Consider the following 27,510-nt stretch of genomic DNA (forward strand, 5'->3'; position numbering starts at 1 on the left):
ACGCGCATGTGAAGCCCCTTGAGTTGCAGGCGTCCAAAAGTTACGGTGACCGCTTTCCATTAGGCGGACCGTATACCTGTTTGCCACCGACGTGGTATAAAAAAAATCAAACAATTATTTTTACAGATATTTTTGATAAAGTACTGTTACTTTTACCGGAAGAACTATATCTTGCAAATCATTTGACTAAATCATTGTATCTAACACAATGTCATCGAACGGCTTAAATAAAAATTATTGTTAAGTTATCAACTCATTTACTAAAAAAATCTTTCAGGACAAAATCAACTTTACAAAAAATATCAGAACCGCTTGACAAACTTATAATTAATTTTTAATCCAGTCACGTTACAAACAAAAAAAAATTCAATGCACTTTACAACAATAATTTTTTAATAAGGTTTTATTTTATAATTAGTGGGAACTAATTATAAAATAAAACCTTATTTTTCATAAATTAAAGTTGATACTACGACTACAATTCTAAAGACTAACGACATTTTAAGGTACAACCTATTTTGTTTTATAAAGTTAATAAGTTAACTCTAAACTAAACTTTATAAGAATACCTTAAGGTTGAATACAGACTCGTCAAGAAAGACTTAAGCCCTATCTGTCTGAAGTCGCGTGGTTTGATTTCCCTGGAGTGGGCCCGAGTTAGTGTTTAATGCACTACAATGGGCCACTTTCTGTCTCTTTCTAACCCCCCCACTTCACTAAAACGGGGGGGTGAACGTTTGTATGAAGCATTAGACTTATATAGACCGTGATTGCCTTTTGCTCGATAAAAATCAAAAAGGTAATCACGGTCTATATCCCGGTCAATATAAGTCTAATGAAAATAACCGTGAATCATTCAAAACTCTTATTATATGGCTTCGGACATCCATACCTCCTAATATTATAAATGGGAAAATGTGTGTGTCTGTTTGTTTGTCCGTCTTTCACGGCAAAACGGAGCGACGAACTGACGTGATTTTTTGGAGATAGTTAAAGGGATGGAGAGTGACATAGGCTACTTTTTGTCTCTTTCTAACCCTTAAAAGGGGGGAGGAGGGGTTGTATGGAGCCTTCCGCAATTTTAGAATTTAAAGCGAACGAAGCCGCGGTCAAAAGCTAATAGTTATATAAAATAAGTATACATATTATATGATAGCCGCATGTCGCACAGTAAGGCGTCTAAGTGCAGTTGAAAACTCGTAGGCGCCCCGGCGTAGCGCGTCGTAGACCCGCTACGCCGCGGGCTACGAGACACCAACTGTCGATGCATCGGGAGAATGGTGTTCAACTAAACGTGTATGACAAATGTATAAATGAAATAGGATAGTTTACACTGACAGAAATTTGCATTGTGAATTTAACAAGTTCGACTTGTTGCGGTTTATCCGTTTGAATCAGCCAAACGTATGTTTAAAACAATATGTGTCAGGTTGTTTTTATAAAATCGACTTGTTGATTCAAATATATTGCCGACTCAAATGACAAGTAGCTTGTTGTTTGAACCACAAAGAGCACGTAGGCGCTATTTTAACCAAAAAACTTGTTGAACGGACATGAAAACTGGTTGTATTTTCTCTCAGTGTAGGCGCAGTATAATAAAGAGTAGGAGTGAGGAGTAAGTATGGTTAGATTATATTTATACGGGAGCGACTATATTTTGTTAGTTTCTAGCAAAGAGGATCGAGTATTATAGAGAGTTACTGTCGAAGTAAAATGTGTAATCACAGTGCATAGACTGCCATCTCTTGACACAGGCCTAAAACTTTTGAACCTCAGTTTTGACAATTTGGCCCATATTCTTAATTTGATATGTGTTAAAATGTTAAATGTTAATATTAGCGCCATCTAGCTGAGCGTGCCCCAAAGGTGTAATGCCATCTAGGCCACCGTACCTTTTTCTGTATGGTACTGAGGTACGTTTTTTTCTTAGACTTTATCTGTCTATACGGAGTTATATGTCTTTGGTTTCTAGAAAAAAAATGTTTTTTTTATTACATGCAGTGCTCTTTGTATCGTCAGAACGGCACCATATAGTGTAGTGCTCAAATACGGGTCTCACCGACAGAAGTCCTATCTACGCGTAATGAGACCCACATAAGCAATAGGGCAAGTTGGGAACCACTTATAAACAAGGAAATAGAACAAAATTAATATAATTACACATACAAAGTCTTGTGAGAAACAAATGCATAAGTGACTCCCCTGATGCTTGCTTATGTCCATAAGCGGCGATAACTGCTTCCCTTCAGGCGGCTCGTCTGCTCGTTTGCTACCTATATCATTACAAAATGCTCAAAAATAGTCTAAAAACGACCGGTCTGGCGTAGTCGGTAGTGACCCTGTCTGTTAAGCCGCGGTCCCGGTTTCGAATCCCGGTAAGGGCATTTATGTGTGTGATGAGCACCAAAATTTTAAACCTGGAAAAGTTACAATCCCTGGTTATTACCGATGGCATGGCATGATAAGATCTAAGTGTAATAAACTGATTAAAGTTGACTGAACAGTAGGCACCGGATGCACGAGTTATCTACACCAAACTCCAACTTTCCTAACAAGACAGTACAGTCACAGTACACAATATATTTACAGCAATATTTTAACTTTACGCGCTTGTTCAGGCAGACGACTTATGCCCTATCATGAATTCAGACCGAGTATTTACTACAAAGAACCGGATTATTAATATTGTACAGTATAAGAAACTCACTTCCTATAACTATTATGAACGTCGATATTGCGATTTCACTGACTATAGTTTTGCCGGACAGGAAAAGCATGTTTTTTTTTCCACCTGACGGAAAGCGGTCACCGTAGCCTATGCACGCCAGAAACTTAAGGGGTGTCACATGCGCGTTGCCAACCCATTAGAAACTTGTACACTCCCCTTTGCTGTGTTCAGTACACAGCAACAAGGAGTGTACAAGTTCTAAGGAGGGTTCGGGTTGCCGACGACTCAAAGGACAATAGACGGAACAAATTAGTTTCGCCTTCCGCCGCCAGCACACCGCACCCTCGTTGAGCTCTGACAGCCTTACTCACTGGCAGGAACACGACACTATGTCAGTCTTTTAGCTTGCAATTTCTACTTCTGACAGGTCATTCGGCCAAGTAGGCCCTTTAAATAAAAATAATATACTGGTAGTATATTAGTTGACTGCGTCACCCGCATGCAGCGGATTGACTCGCTAAAGTGCCGTCCATTGTTTAGGCTGTCCCTTCACTGATAGCGAAGTTCTGACGCCGCCATGCAAATACGCTCCGTCAACTTTTGAGTTAACTTCACTTTGCTGCGATGGGTGCGGTGCGGGCTCTGTTTATAGGACGCACAGAAAGCTGAGGACCTAAGTGCGTTTTCACATTATCCAATCCGATATCGGATGTAGGAAGGAATTACAAGACAAAAATCAAAGATGGCGGCTTAAATGTGTTTTGGGATATCGGTCCTATCGGTCGATATGATATTTTTCGTTACAACTATGTAACCCGTAGATAACAGCGGTTTATGTCCTGTGAGTAAGGGTACCAGAGATGTGCTACGCTACATTGCTATCCACCGATGCGTCTGATATCTACCAATCAGCTTAGTCGAACCCGTTCCCACTAGCGCTTTGATTTGTGGCGGATATCAAACACATCCACGTAGCGCATCTCTGGTGGAAAGGCTCCCTAACAAATGTATACACAAGGTTAAACTACTTAAACACTAACCAACATATCTATTATTTGCTAAATGAAGCAGCTGTTGAAGTTATCTCAAGTTAACTCAAACTTTAATTTCAAACTTTTATTAAAAGCCTGGGGCTGCGGTTAAGAGAGCGAGGTGGGGGTCCACGGGCTGGCTCATACCTGGTCCAGCAAATATCGTTGGCAGTGCAGCGCGGTAATGCAGCCAGGATTTTTGGGACATTTGCACCGGACACATGTCGTCTTTGGGATTAATGGGAGCGTGTAGGTATTGCGAGGGGTTTGGACAAAGCTTGTTGCGGATTTTATCATATACATGTACTTTTGACGAAGCGTGTGGTGGATGTAGTTTGGACGAAGTTTGTTGCGGATGCTATTTTGTACCTACGCGTTTGACGAAGCCTGAGCTGTGGATTTGGATGATGGTTTGTATGTTTTGGATATGAAATACATTACTTATTTGAAACACATTGCACATTACCTGGATAAACTGCATCACTTTCCAACTAGGAGTAAGTATATAGATATATCTCTTTGGAGTAAAACTTTCTGCAATGTTGGTAGCACTATTCACATTCACTTTAATAGTAATGGCGCACGTTGATTATATATTCACTAAAATACACAAACAAAATAAGATTCCTTATCCGAAACACTACACTGCGCTCCAAAACACGAATAGCTGATGTGGGGGAGAAAACCGCCAGACTAAAGTGGGACTGGGCAGGCCACGTTTGTCGCATGCACCCGGATAGGTGGGCCAGCATAGCCACCAAGTGGATGCCTCAAATTAAGCGCGGACGTGGAAGGCCCAGACGGAGATGGCGGGACGACTTTGACACCTTCATGACTAATTGGCCAGAAATAGCACACCAACGGGAGCTGTGGAAATCACGGGGAGAGGCCTTTGCCCAGCAGTGGGACACATAAACGGGCTATCTAAAAAAAAAAAAAAAAATATTGGCACACATCACGCACATTATAACACCGTTTTCCCGAAAAACTATTTTTGTACGTTCCGCCATTAAAAGCAAATTTTTCACTGATGTGTCATTTTGCTGTGAAGTTTTTATCATCAGTTTATTTATGGAGTGTAGGAAACTCTTTGGTTTTCACAATCAATAATATACATGTTTTCATGTATAAATGCTCTTAATGAATAATGGCTTAGAATCAGTCTTTATAATAAACTTGAGAATTATACTCTGTATAAATAAAACTAATGTAATGAATGTAGATTATACAAAACAAAATAAACATTTTTTGACTATCCTTAAAACCTTAGATTTCCTTTGTCAAAAACTGTCATACTATGTTATGATTTCATCAATGTTTACAAAACTAAACTAAAACCAAAATAAACCAAACAAAATGAAGACAACCGTGTACAAATAATTATAAGAATTAAAAAGCAGTTTAAAAGTTTAAATTAAAAAAATGGAGTGGCTGACTGACTTCAGTGCATAACGAAAACTGACTTAAAATCATATGAAATATTTACTATTATAAAGTTTATAAACATACATAAACTCACGCCTGTATTTCTTAAAGGAGTATGCAGAGTACGCTCTGCAACAGGGATTGAAAGAAAGCGAAACTGTGATAGGTACTGCAGTTGATACAGCACTGTGAAAGAAAGCGAAACTGTGATACTGCAGCAAACTGTGTACTGTTACTGCAGTAACAGGTTGCTAGCCCATCGCCCACACAATTTGATCCTATACCGCGTCGACTTCCACGACACCCACGGGAGGAAAGGTAGTGAAATTCGTAACCCACTACACGGCACATATACCAAACTATAGCTTAAGGATATCCAAAAAGACCAGTTTACCTGTAAACTACCTAAATAAGTGTGTTCTGTTTATTCATAAACTAGCTTTTGCCCGCGACTCCGCACGCGCAGATAGCCCTATAGCAGATGAATTAAAAAAAATCATTTCTTAGTGAACTTCTAAACCTTATAAGGAAGCTACGTGTTAAATTTGGAATCTCTAGCACCAGCGGTTTGGGCTGTGCGTTGATTTAAGTCAGTTCGGATTTTCCCTTTTATCACCATCACATTTCTTACAATATAAAGAATAGCTCACTACTGTGTGTTATTTATCCTAGTGGCTACCAAAAGTTAAAAATATGTAGGTAACCTACAAGAACACTGGAAGTATTTAGACTCGCCTCTCAATTTTTTTAGAAGAATTTACTATAATATTGATGATTAAAACTTCATTTTGAAAATCATGGCAAATGTAGACACCCCTATAAAGCCTCTGCCCTCGTCCATCCGGCAACGCTTAACCCTCCAAACACTACTGAGCAACCCCCAACAGTACATCAAGAAAGTCACTTCTGGGGAACGTCCACATGCAATAATAACACAAAAGGAAGAGGTAAGAATAATGTTACAAGATTTTATTTCATTTTTAGGGTTCCGTAGTCAACTATAGTTTCGCCATGTCTGTCCGTCCGTCCGTCCGTCCTCGGATAATCTCTGTGACCGTTAGCACTAGAAAGCTGAAATTTGGTACCAATATTTATATCAATCTCGCTGACAAAGTGATAAAATAAAAGGTGCAGTTTATTTATTTATTAGGGTACTCCCTACGCGTAAAGTGGGGAGTGTTTTTTTTTTATTTCAACCCTAATGTGTGACATATTGCTGGATAGATATTTAAAAATGAATAGGATTTTACTAAAATCATTTTTTGACATTGATAATATTTTCAGAAATAATCGCTCTAAGCAAGTGCAACTTTTGAACCATAAGTTTAAAAATTATGACAGAAAAAATTAGAACTTTATAAAGACTTTCTAGCAAAAATAGTTTGAACTTGATAGATTGAACAGTTTTTGAAAAAAATACAAAAACTACGGAACCCTATACTGAGCGTGGCCCGACACGCTCTTGGCCGGTTTTTATACTACGTCTATTTTGCGTTTCTCCAGAAACTTCCTCGCAGCTAAACTGTGGAATAAACTGTCGCCTGTAGTATTTTCGGACCGATATGACCTTCAAATCTTTAAGAAGCAGCGTACACCCATCTTAAATACCGGCAACTCACCTGCAATCCTACTGGTGGTGCGACGGACGAGCGTGGATACAATCTATGCAGCGTCGACTCAGCCAGGCCCCGTAGCCGAATGGCATTCCTGCGACGCGAAACGCCATCGAAACGCCGCAGAAATGTAGTCTGGCTCTGTCGCGCCAATACGCAAGAGCGATAGAGATCGATATAACTACTAGAGAGATATGTATATCGTGAGCGTTTGTGCATTGGGTTAAATTGTGGTGTAGGCGAGAGGCTGGCAGCCTGTCACTGCAATGCCACAGTTTCGTTTTCTTTTAACCCCTTATTTTCCAAGAGTGGCCCTGAAGCTTTAGTAGTTTCATGTGCTCTGCCTACCCCTTTATGGGATACAGGCATGATTGTATGTATGTTTGTGCATTCCGCTACGCACACAGGTCACTTGTATAAGCTTCAATTGTTCGACATGTCACTCAAGCCTTACACTAAAAGACACCAGCCCAGCGCTCTGCCGACTGAGCTGTCGAGACTCGCCTACATTGTATTAAGTCTGTGCTAATTATTTAGGTGATTATACAAGAGAGGGCGTCTCCGAAGCCGTCTGTGGTGAGCGAGAGGACGCAGACGAAAGATTTGCTGGACGCCGAGACTAATACCAAGATAACGAGGTTTTCGTGAGTATTTTTTACACTTATAGTAATACCAACTTTGCTAGCATTCAACATTCAAAATTGCGGAATGCTCCACAAACTTCCACCCCCCATTTTAGGGAAGTGGGGGGTTAGAAAGAGGAAAAAATTTGCCTATGTCACTCTCCATCCCTTCAACTATCTCCACTTGAAAAATCACGCCGATCCGTTTTGCCGTGAAAGACTGACAAACGCGACAAACCAACAGACACACACACTTTCCCATTTATAGTATTAGTTTAGTCATCATCATCATTCTCTTGCCCTTATCCCAGTCACTTGGGGTCGGCGCAGCATGTCTTTCTCTTCCATACATCTCTGTCACTCGTCATCTCATCATTAACTTGTTTTAGTTCCATATCATGTCTCACACAGTCCATCCACCTCTTCTTCGGTTTTCCCCTCCCGTTACTTCCACCCCCTTCCACATTCATTCGTAATATCTTTCTCGTCACATGCCTTTCATCCCTCCGCATTACATGTCCATACCATGCTAGTCGATTCGCTCTTACTTTTTCAACTATCGGTGCTACTTTCAGGCTTCCTCTGATATACTCATTCTTCATCTTATCCATTCTTGTGACGCCACACATCCATCTTAACATTCTCATCTCTGCTACATGCAATCTCTTTTCATCCGTCACCTTTAGGGCCCAACACTCTGATCCATACATGACGACAGGTCTGATGAATGATTTATAAATTTTTCCCTTCAGTCAGTTTAGTATGGTAGGTTGTCTGGTAGAGATCGCTCTTTAGCGATAAGACCGCCTGTTGTTACCTACTATTTAAGTTCTTTATTTGTTTGTTTAGCTGTTGTCGTTGTAGTAGTGCAATAAAGTATTTTATTATTATTATTATGGATTATTTATACATATATTTATTTCAGTTTATATTTAACTTCAAAGTAACTTTGTTCCTTTCCGTTTAGAGAAGAGAGTCCGACAAGCAAGCTGAAGAGCAAATGCACGACGTTGGCCAAGGGCGCCATCCAGGCCTCTCGCAGCCCGTACCTGGAGATAGCCCGGTGGCTCTGGCAAGACGTGTAAGTTACTAAGGAGTATGTTGTTGTAGTCCTAAGGCACCCTAGAGGCGCAAAGGGCCTTCACGAGCTCGCTCCAGCTCAAACCAGCCGCTCGTAGCTCTTTCTCGATGGACCGCTTCCATGATTGAACAGGGCTCCCGGGGCCACGGCTTGAATTTAATTTGGCGGTTTCGAGCTAGTTTCTATGGAGTGTACGCTGATCTATATTTATATGGTGACTTTTAGCCTGGAGAAATTTTTGTACTACGGTAATGAATGTTTTTAACCCCCGACGCAAAAACGACTGTCTGTCTGTCTGTTTGTCTGTCTGTCTGTGTGTGTGTATGTCTGTGGCATCGTAGCTCCCGAAAGGATGAACCAATTTCGACGTAGTTTTTTTTTGTTTGAAAACTGAGTTAGTCGGGACTGTTCTTAGCCATGTTTTATGAAAATCGGTCTACTAGCTATGTCGCGGTCGGGGGTTTTTTCTAAATTTTAATTTTGTGGTTAGGTTATTGCTTATGTTTTCAGAAATGGCAGCCCGAAAAAGATAACACTTGCCAAGGAGTCTGTGAGAGAGTTACCTGAAGTGAAGCGCCGTCGCGGGTAAGAACATAACCTATTATATTCTATATCGGTAGTTCAATTATTTAATTTTATGTACTTATTAACTTCAATTTTTAATTAAGTAGATAGCTTAAGTGTAGCTTGTTGAAGTTTTTTTGTAAAAAAAAAAACTTATTTCATAATCTTAGAATCAGAATAAGAATAAGTCATTTAGGATCACTTTTTATTTCAGAATCTTAAAGAAGGTTCTAGAAGACGTGACGCTGGATGGTATGTGTTCAATAGGAACAACCACAGATAAGAAACAACCCACTCTAGACAGGATACTGAAAGAAAATCATATGTGAGTACACCTTTGGTTACAGAAAAATCCTCAAAATTTAAATTCTCTAAAGACAATCATCTTCTGCGTCTCATTGTTATTGTCTTTCTTAAACTCTTTTAAACAATAAAAAAATGGTATTTTCAGAAAACTCATTGGTATAAGCCAGGGTTTTAACCGCAATCTCCGGATTGCAAGTCGTACGCTTTACCGCCAGCGCTGTTCGTATCAAACACAGTCACCATCAGATGAATTCCTCTATTGCTTGTCCATATCTTTTTGAGCATCTCCAACGCTCTGATATATCTACTATACATTCCCCAGCTTCCTGAAGTACTCGAAGAGCTGCAAGTCGAAGAAGAAGCGCGTGCGCATGGACAAGAAGCCGTCCTTCTTCTTCCCGCGGCGCGAGCGCGAGTGTGAGCCCGGCTCTGCCGAGTCGCTCCACGAAGCCACACCTCACAAGCCTAAGCGAGTCACTTTACCACCGATTGACAATGATAACTGTGAGTATAACTAAACTAATTATTTAGGCTCAGTGACCCAAAGTGAATCTTAGCCTCCGAAACGAGAGATCGCCACCTGTCCCGATCCTGCGCAGCCTCTTGCCAGTCACTGACTTGAAGCCGACGCAGATCCGCCACCCCACTGTCCTCTTAGCGAAACCCTGGGTCCAGCGCTGATCTTCCGGTGAGACCATTTGGGGCCACGGACGCAAAACCAATGATATGTAACTAGTTTGTTGTTCAGTTGTTCTATTTCAGCATAGTAACTATTATATGAAATTATGTTCCAGCGTCAGAACAATCAGAGGAGGACGCGAACCTCGAGCGTAAGCCGGCGCGTCTGATCCTGCGCGCGTCGGCCGGCGAGCCGTCCGGCGGGCTGTCCGGCGGGCCGGACCCGTCTGACGTGTCGGACGCGTCGGACGATGACAGCGATCGGAGGTCCCAAATCTCTAAGAGGTCCAGTGTGAGTAATTTTAAACGATATGGCAAATATCTCAATTCTCTCCATCACCCATGTCATCATGATATTGAATTATCATACGATCAACCAAAAATGGCGCGAAATTTAAATTAGTTATGAAAATCAAAACTTCACCCCTATATTTTTAATAAATTTTGAAGTGTTATGGCTCGTCGATGATTCCGCCAACGTCAAGGTTCAGGAAGGGGCGCTTTTTATGAAGACGATTGGCCGGAGTGCCCTACATTTTTCAAATTTACCGCCTTCTTTAACCCCCAACGCAAAACCGACGATGTGTAATAAGTTTTTCGTGTCTGTCTGTCTGTCTGTGTGAATGAGTGAATGAATGAATGCATTAATTAATTAATAAACATTTATTCGTAAACACAGGCAAAACAAAATACACATAATAACAGTAATAACAACAAGACAGAATGTAATGAAGTGCCACTACATGGCCTCATCTCAGCGTGTTGCTGGTGACTCCTGATGAATCATGATGATGATGATGATGAGATGTGTGTGTCTGTCTGTGGCATCGTAGCTCCCGAACGGGTGAACCGATTTAGATTTAGTTTTTTTTTTGTTTGAAAGCTGATCAAGTTAGTCGGAGTGTTCTTAGCCATGTTTCATGAAAATCGGTCCATTATGTCGGGGGTTCTTTCAAAATTTTAATTTTATGGTTATGCAGTATACATATGATGACCGAAAGGTCACCATAACATACTGCAAATACAGTACCATTTCTCACACTAGTACAGCAGAGTAGCAGCATATATTATACTGAAAAGTTAATAAAGAGCTGGTAAGTAATAAGGCGTAGTTGACATTTTACAAATCGCCATGTTAATAGCGACATAGTTTTAACTCAATCCTAAAATATTGTCTAAAGAACAATACACCGTATCCCTCCGCGTGGATAAGCCTAAATTATCTGTCGGGAACCGAACCCACGTACCGAGCGAGCGCGGTCTCCGGGGACCCATGTCCAAGATCTGACGCTATTCGTTTTGGTTCCGCGAGTGAGAGCCAGTGGAAGGTGTGTTTTGGGTTCGGTAGGTAGGGTTTTTATGAAATACTAGCTTTTGACCGCGGCTTCGCTCGCGTTAAATTAAAAAATTGCGAAATGCTCCATACAAAATTTCCACCCCCCCCCCCCCCCCCCCCCGTTTAGAAAAGTGGGGGTAAGAAAGAGAGTCAAAGTAGCATATGTCACTCTCTATCCTTTCAACTAAAATCCCGTCAATTCGTCGCTCCCTTTTGCGACGGACCCATAAGACGGACAAACAAACAGACAGACACACTTTCCCATTTGTAATATTAGTATGCATTCCCTTACTTACCTTAGCGGTGGTATAGCGCTGGTAGCCTAGTGGTAAGTACGTGCGACTTTCGTTCCGGAGGTCGCGGTTCGAACCCCGGCTCGCACCAATGAGTTTTTCGGAATTTATGTACGAAATGTCATTTGATATTTGCCAGTCGCTTTGCGGTGAAGGAAAACATCGTGAGGAAACCGGACTAATTCCAATAAGGTCTAGTTACCCTTCGGGTTGGAAGGTCAGATGGCAGTCGCTTTCGTAAAAACTAGTGCCTACGCCAAATCTTGGGATTAGTTTTTTTTTTTATTATTATAAATGGGCTAACTCTTGGCCACAGACTAGCCAAAGGCAAAGTCGTGGCCTACGATGGAGTGAGCTCGCCCAGAAGATGCCTGTTCACTCTTGATTGGGTTGTCAAAGCGGACTCCAGGCTCCCATGAGCCGTGGCAAATGCCGGGATAACGCAAGGAGGATGATGATTCCCTTACTTACCTCATTCTCGTCACAAAGCGGGAATAGCACGCGAACTACCCTTAAGTATGAGACGTTATAGCCGGGGGTCAGTTTTCACGAGTCCCTGCGGAGCCCTAAGTACACGGGTGTCGAAAGAACATGATCCCTAATCGCTTACAGTATTTACTGAAATGCATTTCAAATATAAGTTTGTGCGTTATATTATTGTGCGTTTGTGATTCTGATATCGAGAGGGAGCGAAGGGCTCTTGCTGTTAGAGCCAATATGATAGCTCGCAGGTTCAGTCGGTGCACAGCGCAAGTTAAGATTACCCTGTTCCGTGCGTACTGTACATCGCTGTATACCTGCAGCTTGTGGACAAATTTTACGCAACGCTCGCTAAATACATTGCGGGTTCAATATAATGATGCGTTCAGGGTGCTGTTGCGGCTGCCGCGGCACTGCAGCGCATCCGGCATGTTCGCGAACGCGCACGTAGATGGTTTTCACGCGACGCTGCGCAAGCGCTGCGCCGCAGTGCTCCGCAGAGTCCGCGACAGCCGCCACAGCCTCCTGAGCGTAGTGGCCGAGAGGTGGGACAGTGGCCTAATCAGGCATTGGTCCTCACTTCATTTAGGATTAGGTACTAATATAGTTAATTTAAGATGTCTTGTTATTGTTACTAACAAACTATGGACACATGTTAGTCTGAAATAAACGCATTTTATTTTTTTATTTTTTTTATTTTATATCGCTGTCGGAGTACCGCCATCGGATATCGCCATGTTAATAGTTATTTGTTATACAAGGGGGCAAAGTTGTATTTTAACGCCGAGTGTGGAATTGAAAAACGAGCAAGTGAAAGGATGCTATAGTTGAACCACGAGCGAAGCGAGTGGTTCGAAAACAGAATCCTGAACTTAGCGAGTTTTTCAATACACGAGAAGTAAAATAGATTTGCACCCGTGTGTAACACAAAACTTTTCGCCTCACTATAGCGAGGAAACTACATCGCAAAAAAATTTGTTTACTGCTTCCAGTAGTTCCACAGGTGGTAAACCATCTTCATTACTAGATTCACCTACTTTTATCAATTTTAAAGCAGTTAATTTCACTATATTCAAGGTCAAATTACTTTACCCACTAGTGGATAAAATGCGTTTTTACCCGCTGGCATTAAAGTATAAAACACGTGTTTCCGAGCTAGTGAGGAGAATAGTTATTTGTTATACAAGGGGGCAAAGTTGTATTTTAACGCCGAGTGTGGAATTGAAAAACGAGCAAGTGAAAGGATTCTATAGTTGAACCACGAGCGAAGCGAGTGGTTCGAGAATAGAATCCTGAACTTGCGAGTTTTTTAACACACGAGAAGTTAAATACATTTGCACCCGAGTGTAACACAAAACTTTTCCCCTCACTATAGCGAGGAAACTACAACGCAAAAAATGCGTTTATCACTGCTTCCAGTAGTTCCACAGGTGGTAAATCATCTTCATTACTAGATTCACCTACTTTTATCAATTTTAAAGCAGTTAATTTGACTATATTCAAAGTCAAATTACTTTACCCACTAGTGGATAAAATGCGTTTTTACCCGCTGGTATTAAAGGATAGAACACGTGTTTCCGAGATAGTGAGGGGAAAATATATTTGTTGAACTAAATGAAAACAGTGCGTGGAGTCTCCGCACGAAAGAAGTGAAGCTTCCTAACATAACCTCAAAAACATTTTGTCAAGTGACCATCACGTTTTTGCGTTTAGTTACGTCCACCTTTTTACTGTTTTAAATATTGGGTTGGTAAGAAAGTAATGAGCGAATCATAACCAATATTGTAATTTTTATTTAATTTATTATTTTAATCATTTGTCAAAAATATAACGGCCTTCGTTATCTACTACTTGTCTCCATAGTTCTGGTAAAGAATGAATAGCATCGGCGAAGAAGTTCTTAGGTTTAGATTCAAAAAACTCAGCATGTACTGTCGTAGATGGGCTTGATCATCGAACTTTTTTTCATTCAAGGCATTGCTTAGCGATCTGAACAATGCGTAATCCGTAGGTGCCAAGTCTGGAGAGTACGGTGGATGAGGTATCACTTTCTAACCTAGCTCCAATAGCTTTAGCCGAGTCACTTTTGCAATGTGTGGGCGAGCATTGTCGTGTAAGAAAAAAACTTTAGCATGCTGTGGACGATTTTGACAGATTTTTTGGCTTAAATTTTCAAGCTGATTACAGTATACTGATGCGGTAACAGTCATTCTACTTGGTAGGAGTTCCCAGTGAATAATACCATGAATATCCCACCAAACGGACAGCATAACTTTTTTCGGGTGTGGCTCTGTTTTTGGTGCCTCAATTCCTTTTTCGTTTGGAGCTAGCCACTGACGTTTGCGTGTGTGGTTTATATATAAGACCCATTTTTCATCTCCAGTGATAAGATGGTCCAACCAGTTGAATGTGCGGCGAAAAGACAGAAGTTGTATGCAGATATCGGCACGGCGGTTTAGTTGATCTCTATCAAGTTCGTGCGGTATCCAAACACTGTATTTGTAGTTTTTTCCCAACTCGTGTAAATGTGTTTCTATGGTGACATGAGAGCAGCCTAACTCGGTAGCAAGAGTACGACTCGTTGGCCTCGGATCTCCTTCAATTAAGGTTTTTAATTTGGCTACATCAATCTTCACCGGTCGACCAGACTTAGGTTGATCTGATAATGAAAAGTCGCCACTACGAAACCGCTGGAACCATCGTTTCGCCGTGGCCTCAGACACAACTTCAGGAGCAACACGCTGACATATATTACGCACTGCTTCGGCGGCTGAATGGCCAGACTGAAATTCATATAGTAAGCAATGCCTTACATGCACTTTTAATTCGTCCATTTTCTTCCTTATATTAGCTCGGCGACAGCTAGTGAATGACTGACGAGAAACTGTGCGACTCGCCCTTTATATACTTTCGACCATAGAAGATTCTAGAACTCTCTCAAAAATTTTATGTGGAATTCAATCGATCGCTCATTACTTTCTTACCAACCCAATATTTTACATTGCTATTTACTCAAATTATTGAAAAAACAAACTCATTTTACACTCGATCTAAATATAAAACACACACATTCCAACCAACCATTCCACCATTCAAAACCATTCTAGGCATTCTGTTCTGTCTCTGACTGAGTGAATAAGTGAATGAATGGATTGAGTGAGTCGCGTTGAGACAGAATGTTACGCGCTGAGTGAGCGGCATTCCACGCAAAGTAACAATGACTGAGTGTTACGCGCTGTCAGTTGGAAGTCGCATTAGAAGTTTCACTTCAAAAAGTTCTTGTTGAAAGCAGAACCAATATTGTTCTTCCTTCGTCCCGACGATATCTCGTGGTAAGGCTACAATAGTGAAGTACCCTCAAGTATCAGAGGTTATTGCTACGAGTCATTTCAGGGCTCCCTAGGGGCCTCTACACGGGTCCTAAGCGCTCAATATTTACTGTGATGTATCTCAAATATAGATGCGTCGATTTTTTTTACCACTAGTTGCGTGTCGTACCTACTGACACTGACACTACCTGCTAAGACGATGTCTGATAATTTGGAACTAGGATCGAATCCCGGTAAACTATAGAGTATATGTCATCATCCTCCTTGCGTTATCCCGGCATTCGCCACGGCTCATGAGAGCCTTGGGTCCGCATCGACAACTAATCCCAAGATTTGGCGTACTAGTTTTTAGTATAGTTGGTACACGTACATTTAAAAAAAACCCATAACTCAGAAACAAAGCGTATGACACAAATAAATGCCCTTACCGGGATTCGGACCCAGGACCATCGGCTTAGCAGGCAGGGTCACTACCGACTACGCCAGACCGGTCGTCAAATATCAGAAATATCAGAGGTTATTGCTAGGAGCCATTTTAGGGCTCCCTAGGAACCTCTCCACGGGTGTTGAAAGATCACGGACCCTAATCGCTACCAGTATTTACAGTGCATTTTTAATAAAAATGTCTGTTTGTCCGACAGTAAAAGAAAATCGAAGTAGAGACCAAACCAAAATTATTTTATTACTAGCTTTTGCCTTACCAAAATTATTTATAATATTAGTATGGATATTTTTTTTATTTGTGGTTGTTATTCCCGGCTTCACCACCAGTGGGCTAAATCGTATTGTATTTTCAGTTCCAAAAGTGACCGTTTGGGGGCGCTGTCCAATTTCTTCATAAATTGTGTCATTTTCCATAACGTTTGCTATCAAGCAACGTATTTTGAACTCATAGCACAGTCGCCTACAAAAAGATGTATCCTCTTTTTCACCTTATTATAAAGAGATGTATCCACTTTTTCACCTTATTACAAAGAGATGTATCCACTTTTTCACCTTATTACAAAGAGATGTATCCACTTTTTCACCTTATTATAAAGAGATGTATCCACTTTTTCACCTTATTACAAAGAGATGTATCCACTTTTTCACCTTATTATAAAGAGATGTATCCACTTTTTCACCTTATTACAAAGAGATGTATCCACTTTTTCACCTTATTATAAAGAGATGTATCCACTTTTTCACCTTATTACAACTTATTAGTGAAGAAATGGATACATCTCTTTGTAGTTTACTGTACGAATATCTGCACATCCGAATGGCAATCATCGACGCGACGTCAGGCGTTTCGGTGGCGTTTCGCGTCGCAGAAATGTCTAATGACCTTAGTTCCCATTGTAGTACAAAAAGTGCTGCACTGAAATAGTCTTTGCACCTGGCGGGGACCATCTCCGGATGTATCACATTGTACGGATGTATCAGGGGTATCCCTTGCTTGTTAGATTAAATTGTTCTAAAGGGCCTCTGCGCTGTTGGCTTCGGCCCCATGGTGCCGAGATATGGAAAGAACGAATAAATAAAATAATAACCGTATTACCTGGCGCGGTAATAACCGTATTACGGGGCCAGGTGCCGTAGCCGAATGGCATTTCTTCGACGCGAAACGAAAACGAAACGCCGCGAAAGGTAGTCTGGCTCTGTCGCGCCAATACACGCAAGCGACAGAGATAGATATCTACGAGCGTTTCGATTCGTGAGCGTTTGTGCCATTCGGCTACGGGGCCAGATGTTGTCGAGAGCGTTAGTGCGTTTGGCTACGGGGCCAGATGTTGTCGAGAGCGTTAGTGCGTTTGGCTACGTATCCTGTCCTGTCACCGAATGTCCTATTTTGAACCAAATCGTGGGTGTAACGTGCGTTTCCGGTAACTAATCTGCCAGACCTACCTGCTATCATGGTTGTAAACGGTTGGGCCGGACGCTGCCCGTCGGCCTTTATACGGTACAGATATGGAGACTTTGTTATGTTAGTAATATTAATTTAGATTTTCACAGCTTCAAGGAACTTTAGACTAGACTAGTACCTATAATATGTAGGTACCATATTATGGTTTTATTTACAATAAAAACTACGCGACTTTTCTAGGTATAGTATTTTACGCTTTTCTAGGTTAATACATAACGCCAACAGGTGTAATACATAATCTTACATATAAACGGAAAATAAAATAGCTTGCTTTGGTATTCACCCAATTACAGGCAAACACGACATGCTTACGTTTAACAGTGAAAGTTTGTTTACTTAATAAGTACATAATAAGTACTTATTCTAAATAGCAGTGAAGGTGAGGTAAACGGTAGGTACATATTCAGAGAAGTCAAGACAGGAGACAGACAAACGAAAGAAAATCAAAGTCATTCTTATGGTTTCCGTTATTCCCTGTTGAGGTACGGAACCCGAAAAGTAGCTGATTCGTAGAGAGAAATGTTAAATTAATTACGAGTATAATACAATATATTTGTTTTATGGTAGGAAAATCCTTTATTATCATCAACATCGTCAACTTGTCGTATCGATTCCGTCCCTTCTAAAATCCTTTTTACCTAAGCACTAGTACCGGGCGGCTCACTCCGTGATTCTATCGCCGCGCTACAAGTCATGCTGGCGGCCGCGAGTTCGCGGCCTAATCAGGGGTTGCGCGCGTTCTCGCGGAACGCACGTTCGCACTTTCTATTGTTACTTTACGTTGCGAATTTTTTTTTAGGTTCATATGCGTTGTCCTCGTGTGGAATGGCTAATAATGTTTACTTAAATAAATATCTTGAATAAAATAAATACCATAGGACATTTTTACACATATCTACTATTGATTAAGTCCCCCGGAAAGGTTCAATAAGGCTTGTGATGATGGAACTTAAACAAAAATATATAAATACTATATATATAATAGTATAACATTTTATTGAGTATTAATTTGTTTTAATCCATAGGCAACCCTATCGCCGAACGCCGCGCACGTGCGGCTCATTTCTTTGTTAGAATTTTGTAGGCATTTAAAAAGGCGGCATGTCGCGAACATCAAAGTAGTGGGCCTTCTGTACTTGTACTATTATATATTCTGTGCTAGTACGTAAACGCTTCCCGGTCCAAACAGGGTGTTTACATTTGCAAATGAGGGTATATGTATACACCGTGTACACGCAAAAATGACTGCATTACCTGTGAGATTGGCTCGGTCCCGTCTAGTCCCTTTCGGACCCTTAGATAACGGATTTGGGTTATATTTAAATCTAAATGAAGGTGCGGGCACCTATTATTAAGATGACCCATCGTTACATTTTATTTTTCTTATTTTGATATAAACTTACAGTTGTGTTTATGGTCCTAACGAACATGAGACACATACAGCATGGCAAAAGACAGTCGATTCTTTTTTTATATAGAAACACTTACTTTTCTCCTACAAAAGTGACTCGAATGTAGTCTTTATTAACTATTATTTATTGTTTTTAGGCTCCAGAGCTGAGCTGCGCAAACAAGCGCTCAAGACGTCCACTTCAGCGCCAGGTAATACGGTTATTATTTTATTATTATTGTGGGGGGGGGGGGCTTTCTGCGTCACGTAGACCAGTAGTGATCTGTTGTGACGGCCCTTAGTGATTAAATATCCTTACTGAAGTAAGCTCGTTGAATCCAGGCACTGCAGGAAGTTCCAGATTCTTTGGGCTGTAAGGTCTTGTTGGCTGTAGGCCTTAAGGTTGTCAAGAGTCGCCCTGCATCCTGCCTTCGAGGGACTGGTAAACACGTGCAGCCCTAAACTAATGCACAAACTCTATAGTACTAGTACTCCACTCGCACACTAAGGCCCACTTGCACCAACCACTTAACTCAGGGTTAGTGAGCTGTCAACTGTTAAATTCCATTTAAAGTGGTGGGTTAACGCTCCATTTTCCTTGGCGCAAGTGGCCCTAAAAGGATTACATTTCGACAGGTTCCTCAACTGAGTATCCGTGCGGAGCCTAGCCAAGTTGCTCCTAAAAAGCCTCCCTGCAGGGTTCCCAAAGAACGACTTTATTTCAAGAATATGGTAAGTTAAACTAATATTGTATTAAAGGAAAGTTTGCCCTGTCCGGGTGTTTTTGTGTGTATTTTCTTAAATTATAATTGGGTTTACTCATGGCCACAGACTATAGCCGAGCCGAAGGCGATACAGCCACAGAATATATAATAGTACAAGTACAGAAGGCCCACTACTTTGATGTTCGCGACATGCCGCCTTTTTAAATGCCTACAAAATTCTAACAAAGAAATGAGCCGCACGTGCGCGGCGTTCGGCGATAGGGTTGCCTATGGATTAAAACAAATTAATACTCAATAAAATGTTATACTATTATATATATAGTATTTATATATTTTTGTTTAAGTTCCATCATCACAAGCCTTATTGAACCTTTCCGGGGGACTTAATCAATAGTAGATATGTGTAAAAATGTCCTATGGTATTTATTTTATTCAAGATATTTATTTAAGTAAACATTATTAGCCATTCCACACGAGGACAACGCATATGAACCTAAAAAAAAATTCGCAACGTAAAGTAACAATAGAAAGTGCGAACGTGCGTTCCGCGAGAACGCGCGCAACCCCTGATTAGGCCGCGAACTCGCGGCCGCCAGCATGTACTTGTAGCGCGGCGATAGAATCACGGAGTGAGCCGCCCCTGATACAGCCTATACGTATCGTAATGAGTCTAGTAAAAGAAGCCCACAAAGGATTGTAACCACGCGTGTTTGATTTAAAAACAAGCAAAAAATTTAAAATTTGTTTTTAGATTTTTGAATACTTTTTACTGAATTTAAGCCAAATTTCATAATGACATTATAGTCTCTATATGTGGTCAGGAATACACTGTTAAAATCTTTCGGGTTATTCAGGCCCACGGTATATATTTATAAACACTTTGCACAATTCATTTTCGTCATACAATAAATGACATTTTCCCCTCACTAGCGCGGAAACACGTGTTTTGTCCTTTAATACCAGCGGGTAAAAACGCATTTTATCCACTAGTGGGTAAAGTAATTTGACCTTGAATAAAGTCAAATTAACTGCTTTAAAATTGATAAAAGTAGGTGAATCTAGTAATTAAGTTGATTTACCACCTGTGGAACTACTGGAAGCAGTGATAAACGCATTTTTTTGCGTTGTAGTTTCCTCGCTATAGTGAGGGGAAAAGTTTTGTGCACTCGGGTGCAAATGTATTTTACTTCTCGTGTGTTAAAAAACTCGCAAGTTCAGGATTCTATTCTCGAATTATACAATCCTTTCACTTGCTCGTTTTTCAATTCCACACTCGGCGTTAAAATACAACTTTGCCCCCTTGTATAACAAATAACTATTTCCAAGACGTCTACTCCTAGTAACAATCAAATACTCATAGTAAAATCTCAGTTCCAATTTCAAGCAAGTCAAGTGAAAAAATCCAATTCGCAGGCTTCGCCAGCGTGAAAAATAATATTTTTTCAATGTTTCGTTTCCGCTAGCTAAGTCAACATGACATGAAATATGGAAGCGTCTGCGTGTTGATGGACACTTGATTCTGACGGCTCAATCGACAACAAAATGGCTGCCGAATTTGTTGAGCGGTTGTTTTGATCGATGCGTTCAACGCAAGCGATTGCAGTATGTATGGCAAATGAGCTTGCTGCAACGTATAGAAGAACCGCAATGCAATACTTGTGGATTTTGGAAAGAGTACAACGCTTTTTATATCCTAAAAAGTTGTGAAAATTGTTTACATCACCTATTCGGAAAGGGGACTTTTCTTCCCTAGGTACCTCTCCCTATCGCTTTTAATATGGAACATAGTGGCGCGACAGAGCTAGGCTGCGTTTCGACCGCCACCTAGCGTCAACGCCTGTCACTTCAGTAGACCTAGCACATGATTGCTGCGAGAGTACGTCGCCGCGAGATAGACTATTCGTCCTTATGTCATTAATACATTTAGAAAAAGACGTGTGATGTATCTCGCGGCGACATACTCTCGCGGCAATCATGTGCTAGGCCTACAGCTAGAGGCTGCTATGAGAGGTGTGGCTTTTTTGGTTTAGTCTCTGACTAATATTTTTGTATGTTTGTTTCAGTTTTATTTCTTTCCCTACGTTAGCACACATGCGCGGTGATTTTGAGTACCTGAAGCCGTTTATTATTGAAGAATTATGGAAGCTAGTCAAAGTGCAGTGGTCGTGAGTCTTATCTTCACGTTCGCAACCAAGAACCCGCGTGGCGGGCACTCGTGAACTTTGCTCAGATGCCGGGGAACCCGCCGGGCGGGTTCTCGCTTACAAGCGGGCGGTTATAAATTACGACCGCTTTCTGACGCAGTGCGTCAGTTTTGTCCAGTAGTTACTGCACTTTTATAAAAGTATGGTAGCTAGGTATTGTTATAAATTATAATAAATAGTTATCAGTGCTAATTATATGAGTTTTATTAACCCCCGACGCAAAAACGACCGGGTGTTATAAGTTTGACTGACGTGTCTATCCGTCTGTCTGTTTGTCTGTATGTCTGTCTGTGTGTGTGTCTGTGGTATAGCTCCCGAACGGATGAACCGATTTAGATTTAGTTTTTTTTTTTTGTTTGAAAGCTGAGTTAGTCGGGAGTGTTCTTAGCCATGTTTCATGAAAATCGGACCACTATGTCGCGGTCGGGGGTTATTTCAAAATTTTAATTATTATTTCTTTAAAGTTTTTTCTTAATTTACTTATACCTAGGTACATGAAACATTGTCATAAATAAGTAATACAATTATAAGCTCGCTCACGGATCTTCACAAAACGTTTCGAGCTCTCCTAATAACTCTTTCATCAAGTTACATTCAATCCCTAATCCCCGAATCCCGAAGTCTCCAGACCTTAAACAATTGGGACGTTTAAATTTAAACAAACCATTTAAAGGCGACTCGAACTCTCAACCACAGATCAGTTACTAAATAGATGAGGTAAATATGAGAGCAGCAAATCTGTGGGGCAAATCCTCATATTTATTTTGAGCATTGTAACGTTAACTTTTTTCTGTTTAAAGTAACATAGGTATGCGCGGATCCAGGGGGGGGGGGTCATGGGGGTCATGACCCCCCCCTGGAGCCTAGGCTGGCCATACAAATAGACCACGTGACCCCCCCCCGGGGGGCCTTGGCCTTTACCACGTGACCCCCCCCTGGGCACGAAGCTGGATCCGCGCTTGAACATAGGTATCGGGATTAGCATTGTGCCAAGGAAAGTATTGGGTTGGTAAGAAAGTAATGAGCGAATCATAACCAATATTGTAATTTTTATTTAATTTATTATTTTAATCATTTATCAAAAATATAACGGCATTCGTTATCTACTACTTGTCTCCATCGTTCTGGTAAAGAATGAATAGCATCGGCGAAGAAGTTCTTAGGTTTAGATTCAAAAAACTCAGCTATGTACTGTCGTAGTTGGGCTTGATCATCGAACTTTTTTTCATTCAAGGCATTGCTTAGCGATCTGAACAATGCGTAATCCGTAGGTGCCAAATCTGGAGAGTACGGTGGATGAGGTATCACTTTCCAACCTAGCTCCAATAGCTTTAGCCGAGTCACTTTTGCAATGTGTGGGCGAGCATTGTCGTGTAAGAAAAAAACTTTAGCATACTGTGGACGATTCTGACAGATTTTTTGGTTTAAATTTTCAAGCTGATTACAATATACTGATGCGGTAACAGTCATTCCACTTGGTAGGAGTTCCCAGTGAATAATACCATGAATATCCCACCAAACGGACAGCATAACTTTTTTCGGGTGAGGCTCTGTTTTTAGTGCCTCTATTCCTTTTTCGTTTGGAGCTAGCCACTGACGTTTGCGTGTGTGATTTATATAAAAGACCCATTTTTCATCTCCAGTAATAAGATGGTCCAACAAGTTGAATGTGCGGCGAAAAGACAGAAGTTGTATGCAGATATCGGCACGGCCGTTTAGTTGATGTCTATCAAGTTCGTGCGGTATCCAAACACTGTATTTGTAGTTTTTTCCCAACTCGTGTAAATGTGTTTCTATGGTGACATGAGAGCAGCCTAACTCGGTAGCAAGAGTACGACTCGTTAGCCTCGGATCTCCTACAATTAAGGTTTTTAATTTGGCTACATCAATCTTCACCGGTCGACCAGACTTAGGTTGATCTGATAATGAAAAGTCGCCACTACGAAACCGCTGGAACCATCGTTTCGCCGTGGCCTCAGACACAACTTCAGGAGCAACACGCTGACATATATTACGCACTGCTTCGGCGGCTGAATGGCCAGACTGAAATTCATATAGTAAGCAATGCCTTACATGCACTTTTAATTCGTCCATTTTCTTCCTTATATTAGCTCGGCGACAGCTAGTGAATGACTGACGAGAAACTGTGCGACTCGCCCTTTATATACTTTCGACCATAGAAGATTCTAGAACTCTCTCAAAAATTTTATGTGGAATTCAATCGATCGCTCATTACTTTCTTACCAACCCAATATTTGTTTAATGCAAGAGAGGTGCTGAGTTAAAGTTAAATTCATAGAAAAACTTTGTTTTATACAGAAACCACGCAACAAAATGTATGACAACAGTTTCTTTTGTTTTAAATAAAACGCATTATTTGTATGAAAAGTGACCTTCATATAATGACAAAATAGTTTCTGGCGATGGCGTGGACAGTATCCGCTCAATGTACCGGTTACATTCTAGTAGTCTCATCTTGACACACATACATACACACTGACATACTTGCTAAAGCGTGACGGATGCTTTATCCACGTGGATAAGTGATAAAATTGGCAGCATGATACGCCGGCAGGTTAATAGGTCTGGAACACCATTAATGACCATTGTTCCTTGAAGACATGCGGAGTCAGAGTGTGGTGATCTGCGATCTCAAATTAATGAATGTAGCTAATCAAACATTCAAACTCGGGGATTGAATTCGAAAAAGGAACGAATTTTGTAATTGGAACAAAGTGTTCCTTATAATTGGCCGCAATTTCGTTTTGGAGCGGGACTTGCAGTTATGGACTTGCTAATCTAAATATATAAAAGAAGAAGCTGACTGACTGACTGACATATCAACGCACAGCCGAAACCGCTGGTCCTAGAGGTTTCAAATTTGGCACGTAGGTTCCTTATGTAGTGTAGAGGAGCACTAAGAAAGGATTTTCCAAAATTCACCTCCTAAGGGGGTCAAATGGGGGTTCAAAGTTTGTATGTTTGTTTGTAAGTTTGTGTGTAACGGTGGTGTATTTGGTGGGGGGTAAATAAAATGGAATGGAAAGCTCCGGCTAGTTCAAAGTAAATACACCCACATTAGCACAAAATTTATAATAAAACAAAAGCTAAATGGTGTCTCTATACTTGCTGGAGGAAAGCTAGAGGAGAAACAAATTAAACAATATCACATTTTATATATTTATTATACCAAAATCTTCATTCTAGTAGTCTCATCTTGACACACATACATACACACTGACATACTTGCTAAAGCGTGACGGATGCTTTATCCACGTGGATAAGTGATAAAATTGGCAGCATGATACGCCGGCAGGTTAATAGGTCTGGAACACCATTAATGACCATTGTTCCTTGAAGACATGCGGAGTCAGAGTGTGGTGATCTGCGATCTCAAATTAATGAATGTAGCTAATCAAACATTCAAACTCGGGGATTGAATTCGAAAAAGGAACGAATTTTGTAATTGGAACAAAGTGTTCCTTATAATTGGCCGCAATTTCGTTTTGGAGCGGGACTTGCAGTTATGGACTTGCTAATCTAAATATATAAAAGAAGAAGCTGACTGACTGACTGACATATCAACGCACAGCCGAAACCGCTGGTCCTAGAGATTTCAAATTTGGCACGTAGGTTCCTTATGTAGTGTAGAGGAGCACTAAGAAAGGATTTTCCAAAATTCACCTCCTAAGGGGGTCAAATGGGGGTTCAAAGTTTGTATGTTTGTTTGTAAGTTTGTGTGTAACGGTGGTGTATTTGGTGGGGGGTAAATAAAATGGAATGGAAAGCTCCGGCTAGTTCAAAGTAAATACACCCACATTAGCACAAAATTTATAATAAAACAAAAGCTAAATGGTGTCTCTATACTTGCTGGAGGAAAGCTAGAGGAGAAACAAATTAAACAATATCACATTTTATATATTTATTATACCAAAATCTTGCCTTACAGATAGGTTTAAGTTAATGTTTCCAAAATACTAAATTTGACACCATATATGAAATAAGAACTACGCTCAGTGGTAAAGCTGGGCCGCTTTAAGAGGGTCCAGGAAAAAGGTTTCTTACAACCATTTATTCTACAAAAACTAAATATGAATTTACCTAAAGTTATGCACCAGAATTCTCAAAAATAAATGAAATCAGAAATTACTTTACACAGAAATTAAAACCTGAATTACACAGCATTACCGGCAGGAAACGGCAGGAGACACACCTTGTCAGGGATGAGCCGGCTGCTCCCCGGACTCCGGTGCTGACGCCCCCTCGCCACGTGGACAGGGCTGACCCTTCCATACGAAAACAAGGTCCAAAGGCACCTTGCGCCAGTAACGCCAAAGAAAGTTTCCTTGCACATCAAAATTGTAAAAGTTCTTGTTAAATTCTACTTCTGTAATTCTGCCCGACTCCTATGAAACAAATAAATTGGTCACATTAGTCGAGTGCCCTCACACACTGTGATAAACTAAACAAAAAATGTAAGCGAGCTCACCGAAGACCTGCAGACTGCAGACCGAGGATCTCCACGGAGCACTCCCACCCTTAGCATGTTTCTGCCAGCTGGAAATAAACCAATTTATGGTTAAGAACATCTCCACGTTTCACGCCATGGAAATATCAAAAGCTCACAATAAAATCTACTTACTCAGACTGACAGAACGCACCACACAAAATATGGAACGCCACGGCAGCACGTGGCATGCCGGGCTCCAGGCCCTTATACGGCCGTCCGATCACTATACAAGAGGATCTCGTCACAGAAAGAACGGCGCACTGAATGATCTCGAATTTAAAGGACCCAAAACAAAAGCCGGGTGGCAAACGAATAAACAATAAAATACTCTAATTCATTAAATGAAAATTACTCCAGTTTCTGTATCAGACCTTGAAGTAAACAAAACCTAACAAATATCATTCCAGAACAGCCTTAAAAAACCTATGATAACATTTGTTATCATGTCTCTAAAATATTATATTTTCCAAAAATCAATACCTATACTATATCAAAACAATATAAAGTTTTCCTGGAATGACAGCCAAAATACCTACAATTTCGAATAATACTTGTTGTATGGCAACCCTACAACAGATAAACATAAATATGTGCATTTGAAGTGCAACAGATAATGCAATGAACGAGAAGGAAGTGTTTCATTCAAAAATTAAATTTATCTAAAATATTTAATTACGACTATCAAAAAATCTGCTACGTTACAATACCCCCCTTCCCGATTTAAGGTTCAACGTAGGTGAACCGCTCGCTGTCCTCAGCGACTTTCATCAAAAAAAAAAACAAAATCTGAAGGCAAGAAAACTAAACCTACCAAAAAAATATCAGAATCAAAGAAACCTGACGCAATTTCGAGACTGCAAAATCTCAAAAAAAAAATCCCCCAAAATCTACAAAATTATACCAAAAGGTATTTAAAAACAAGCAAAACTACTGTTTGACCACAAAAAAAAATATTTAAAAAAAATCTCGAACCCGCGTCAACCCTCGGAGGGTGAAAAAAACTATGCGGCCAACTGCGCTGCATATAGAAAAAAAAACCTCCGCTAATTTCCAAAACAGTAAACAAACCGTTGGCCTTCTCAGTGCAACTTGCAATAAAGCTTGTTGTGCTGAGTAAGCCAAAAAACCAACCGCCAGGACCGATGTTCAGCATTCCCAAAAAAAAACTCAGCTAGACCGGGCGAAATCAAAGTTATAGTCTATAGACTATAAACTTCCAAAACAAACCAAAATCATTGTTACAGCCCTACAGGTTGACGACACCTGCTTGTCTCAACCCTTCAGGTGAACAAACTAAAAAAAAATAACCAAACTAACCTGTATTGCATACTTCTAAATTAAAATGAAA

The 27,510-nt window shown here is 40.7% G+C and overlaps 1 protein-coding gene across 1 annotated transcript; it reads left to right on the forward strand.

The window, feature by feature from the left end:
* Positions 1-8,290: 8,290 nt before the first annotated feature.
* Positions 8,291-19,596, forward strand: LOC125238121. The gene is made up of 8 exons (XM_048145409.1): positions 8,291-8,441; positions 8,952-9,026; positions 9,220-9,330; positions 9,634-9,815; positions 10,106-10,281; positions 18,882-18,935; positions 19,360-19,455; positions 19,555-19,596. The coding sequence occupies exons 3-8, from the start codon at positions 9,260-9,262 to the stop codon at positions 19,594-19,596; spliced, it is 621 nt and encodes a 206-aa protein (XP_048001366.1). The 5' UTR covers positions 8,291-8,441; positions 8,952-9,026; positions 9,220-9,259.
* The last annotated feature ends 7,914 nt before the right edge of the window (positions 19,597-27,510 follow it).

Source organism: Leguminivora glycinivorella, chromosome 22 (genome assembly GCF_023078275.1).
Source record: "Leguminivora glycinivorella isolate SPB_JAAS2020 chromosome 22, LegGlyc_1.1, whole genome shotgun sequence".
Taxonomy (NCBI): Eukaryota; Metazoa; Arthropoda; class Insecta; order Lepidoptera; family Tortricidae; genus Leguminivora; species Leguminivora glycinivorella.

Excerpts from the sequence above, each read along its gene's own strand:
- LOC125238121 (XM_048145409.1), top strand. The coding sequence starts at position 9,260 with ATGTGTTCAATAGGAACAACCACAGATAAGAAACAACCCACTCTAGAC. Across the intron at positions 9,331-9,633 it reads ATACTGAAAGAAAATCATAT|CTTCCTGAAGTACTCGAAGA; the intron begins GTGAGTACACCT and ends TACATTCCCCAG. Across the intron at positions 10,282-18,881 it reads AAATCTCTAAGAGGTCCAGT|GCTCCAGAGCTGAGCTGCGC; the intron begins GTGAGTAATTTT and ends TATTGTTTTTAG.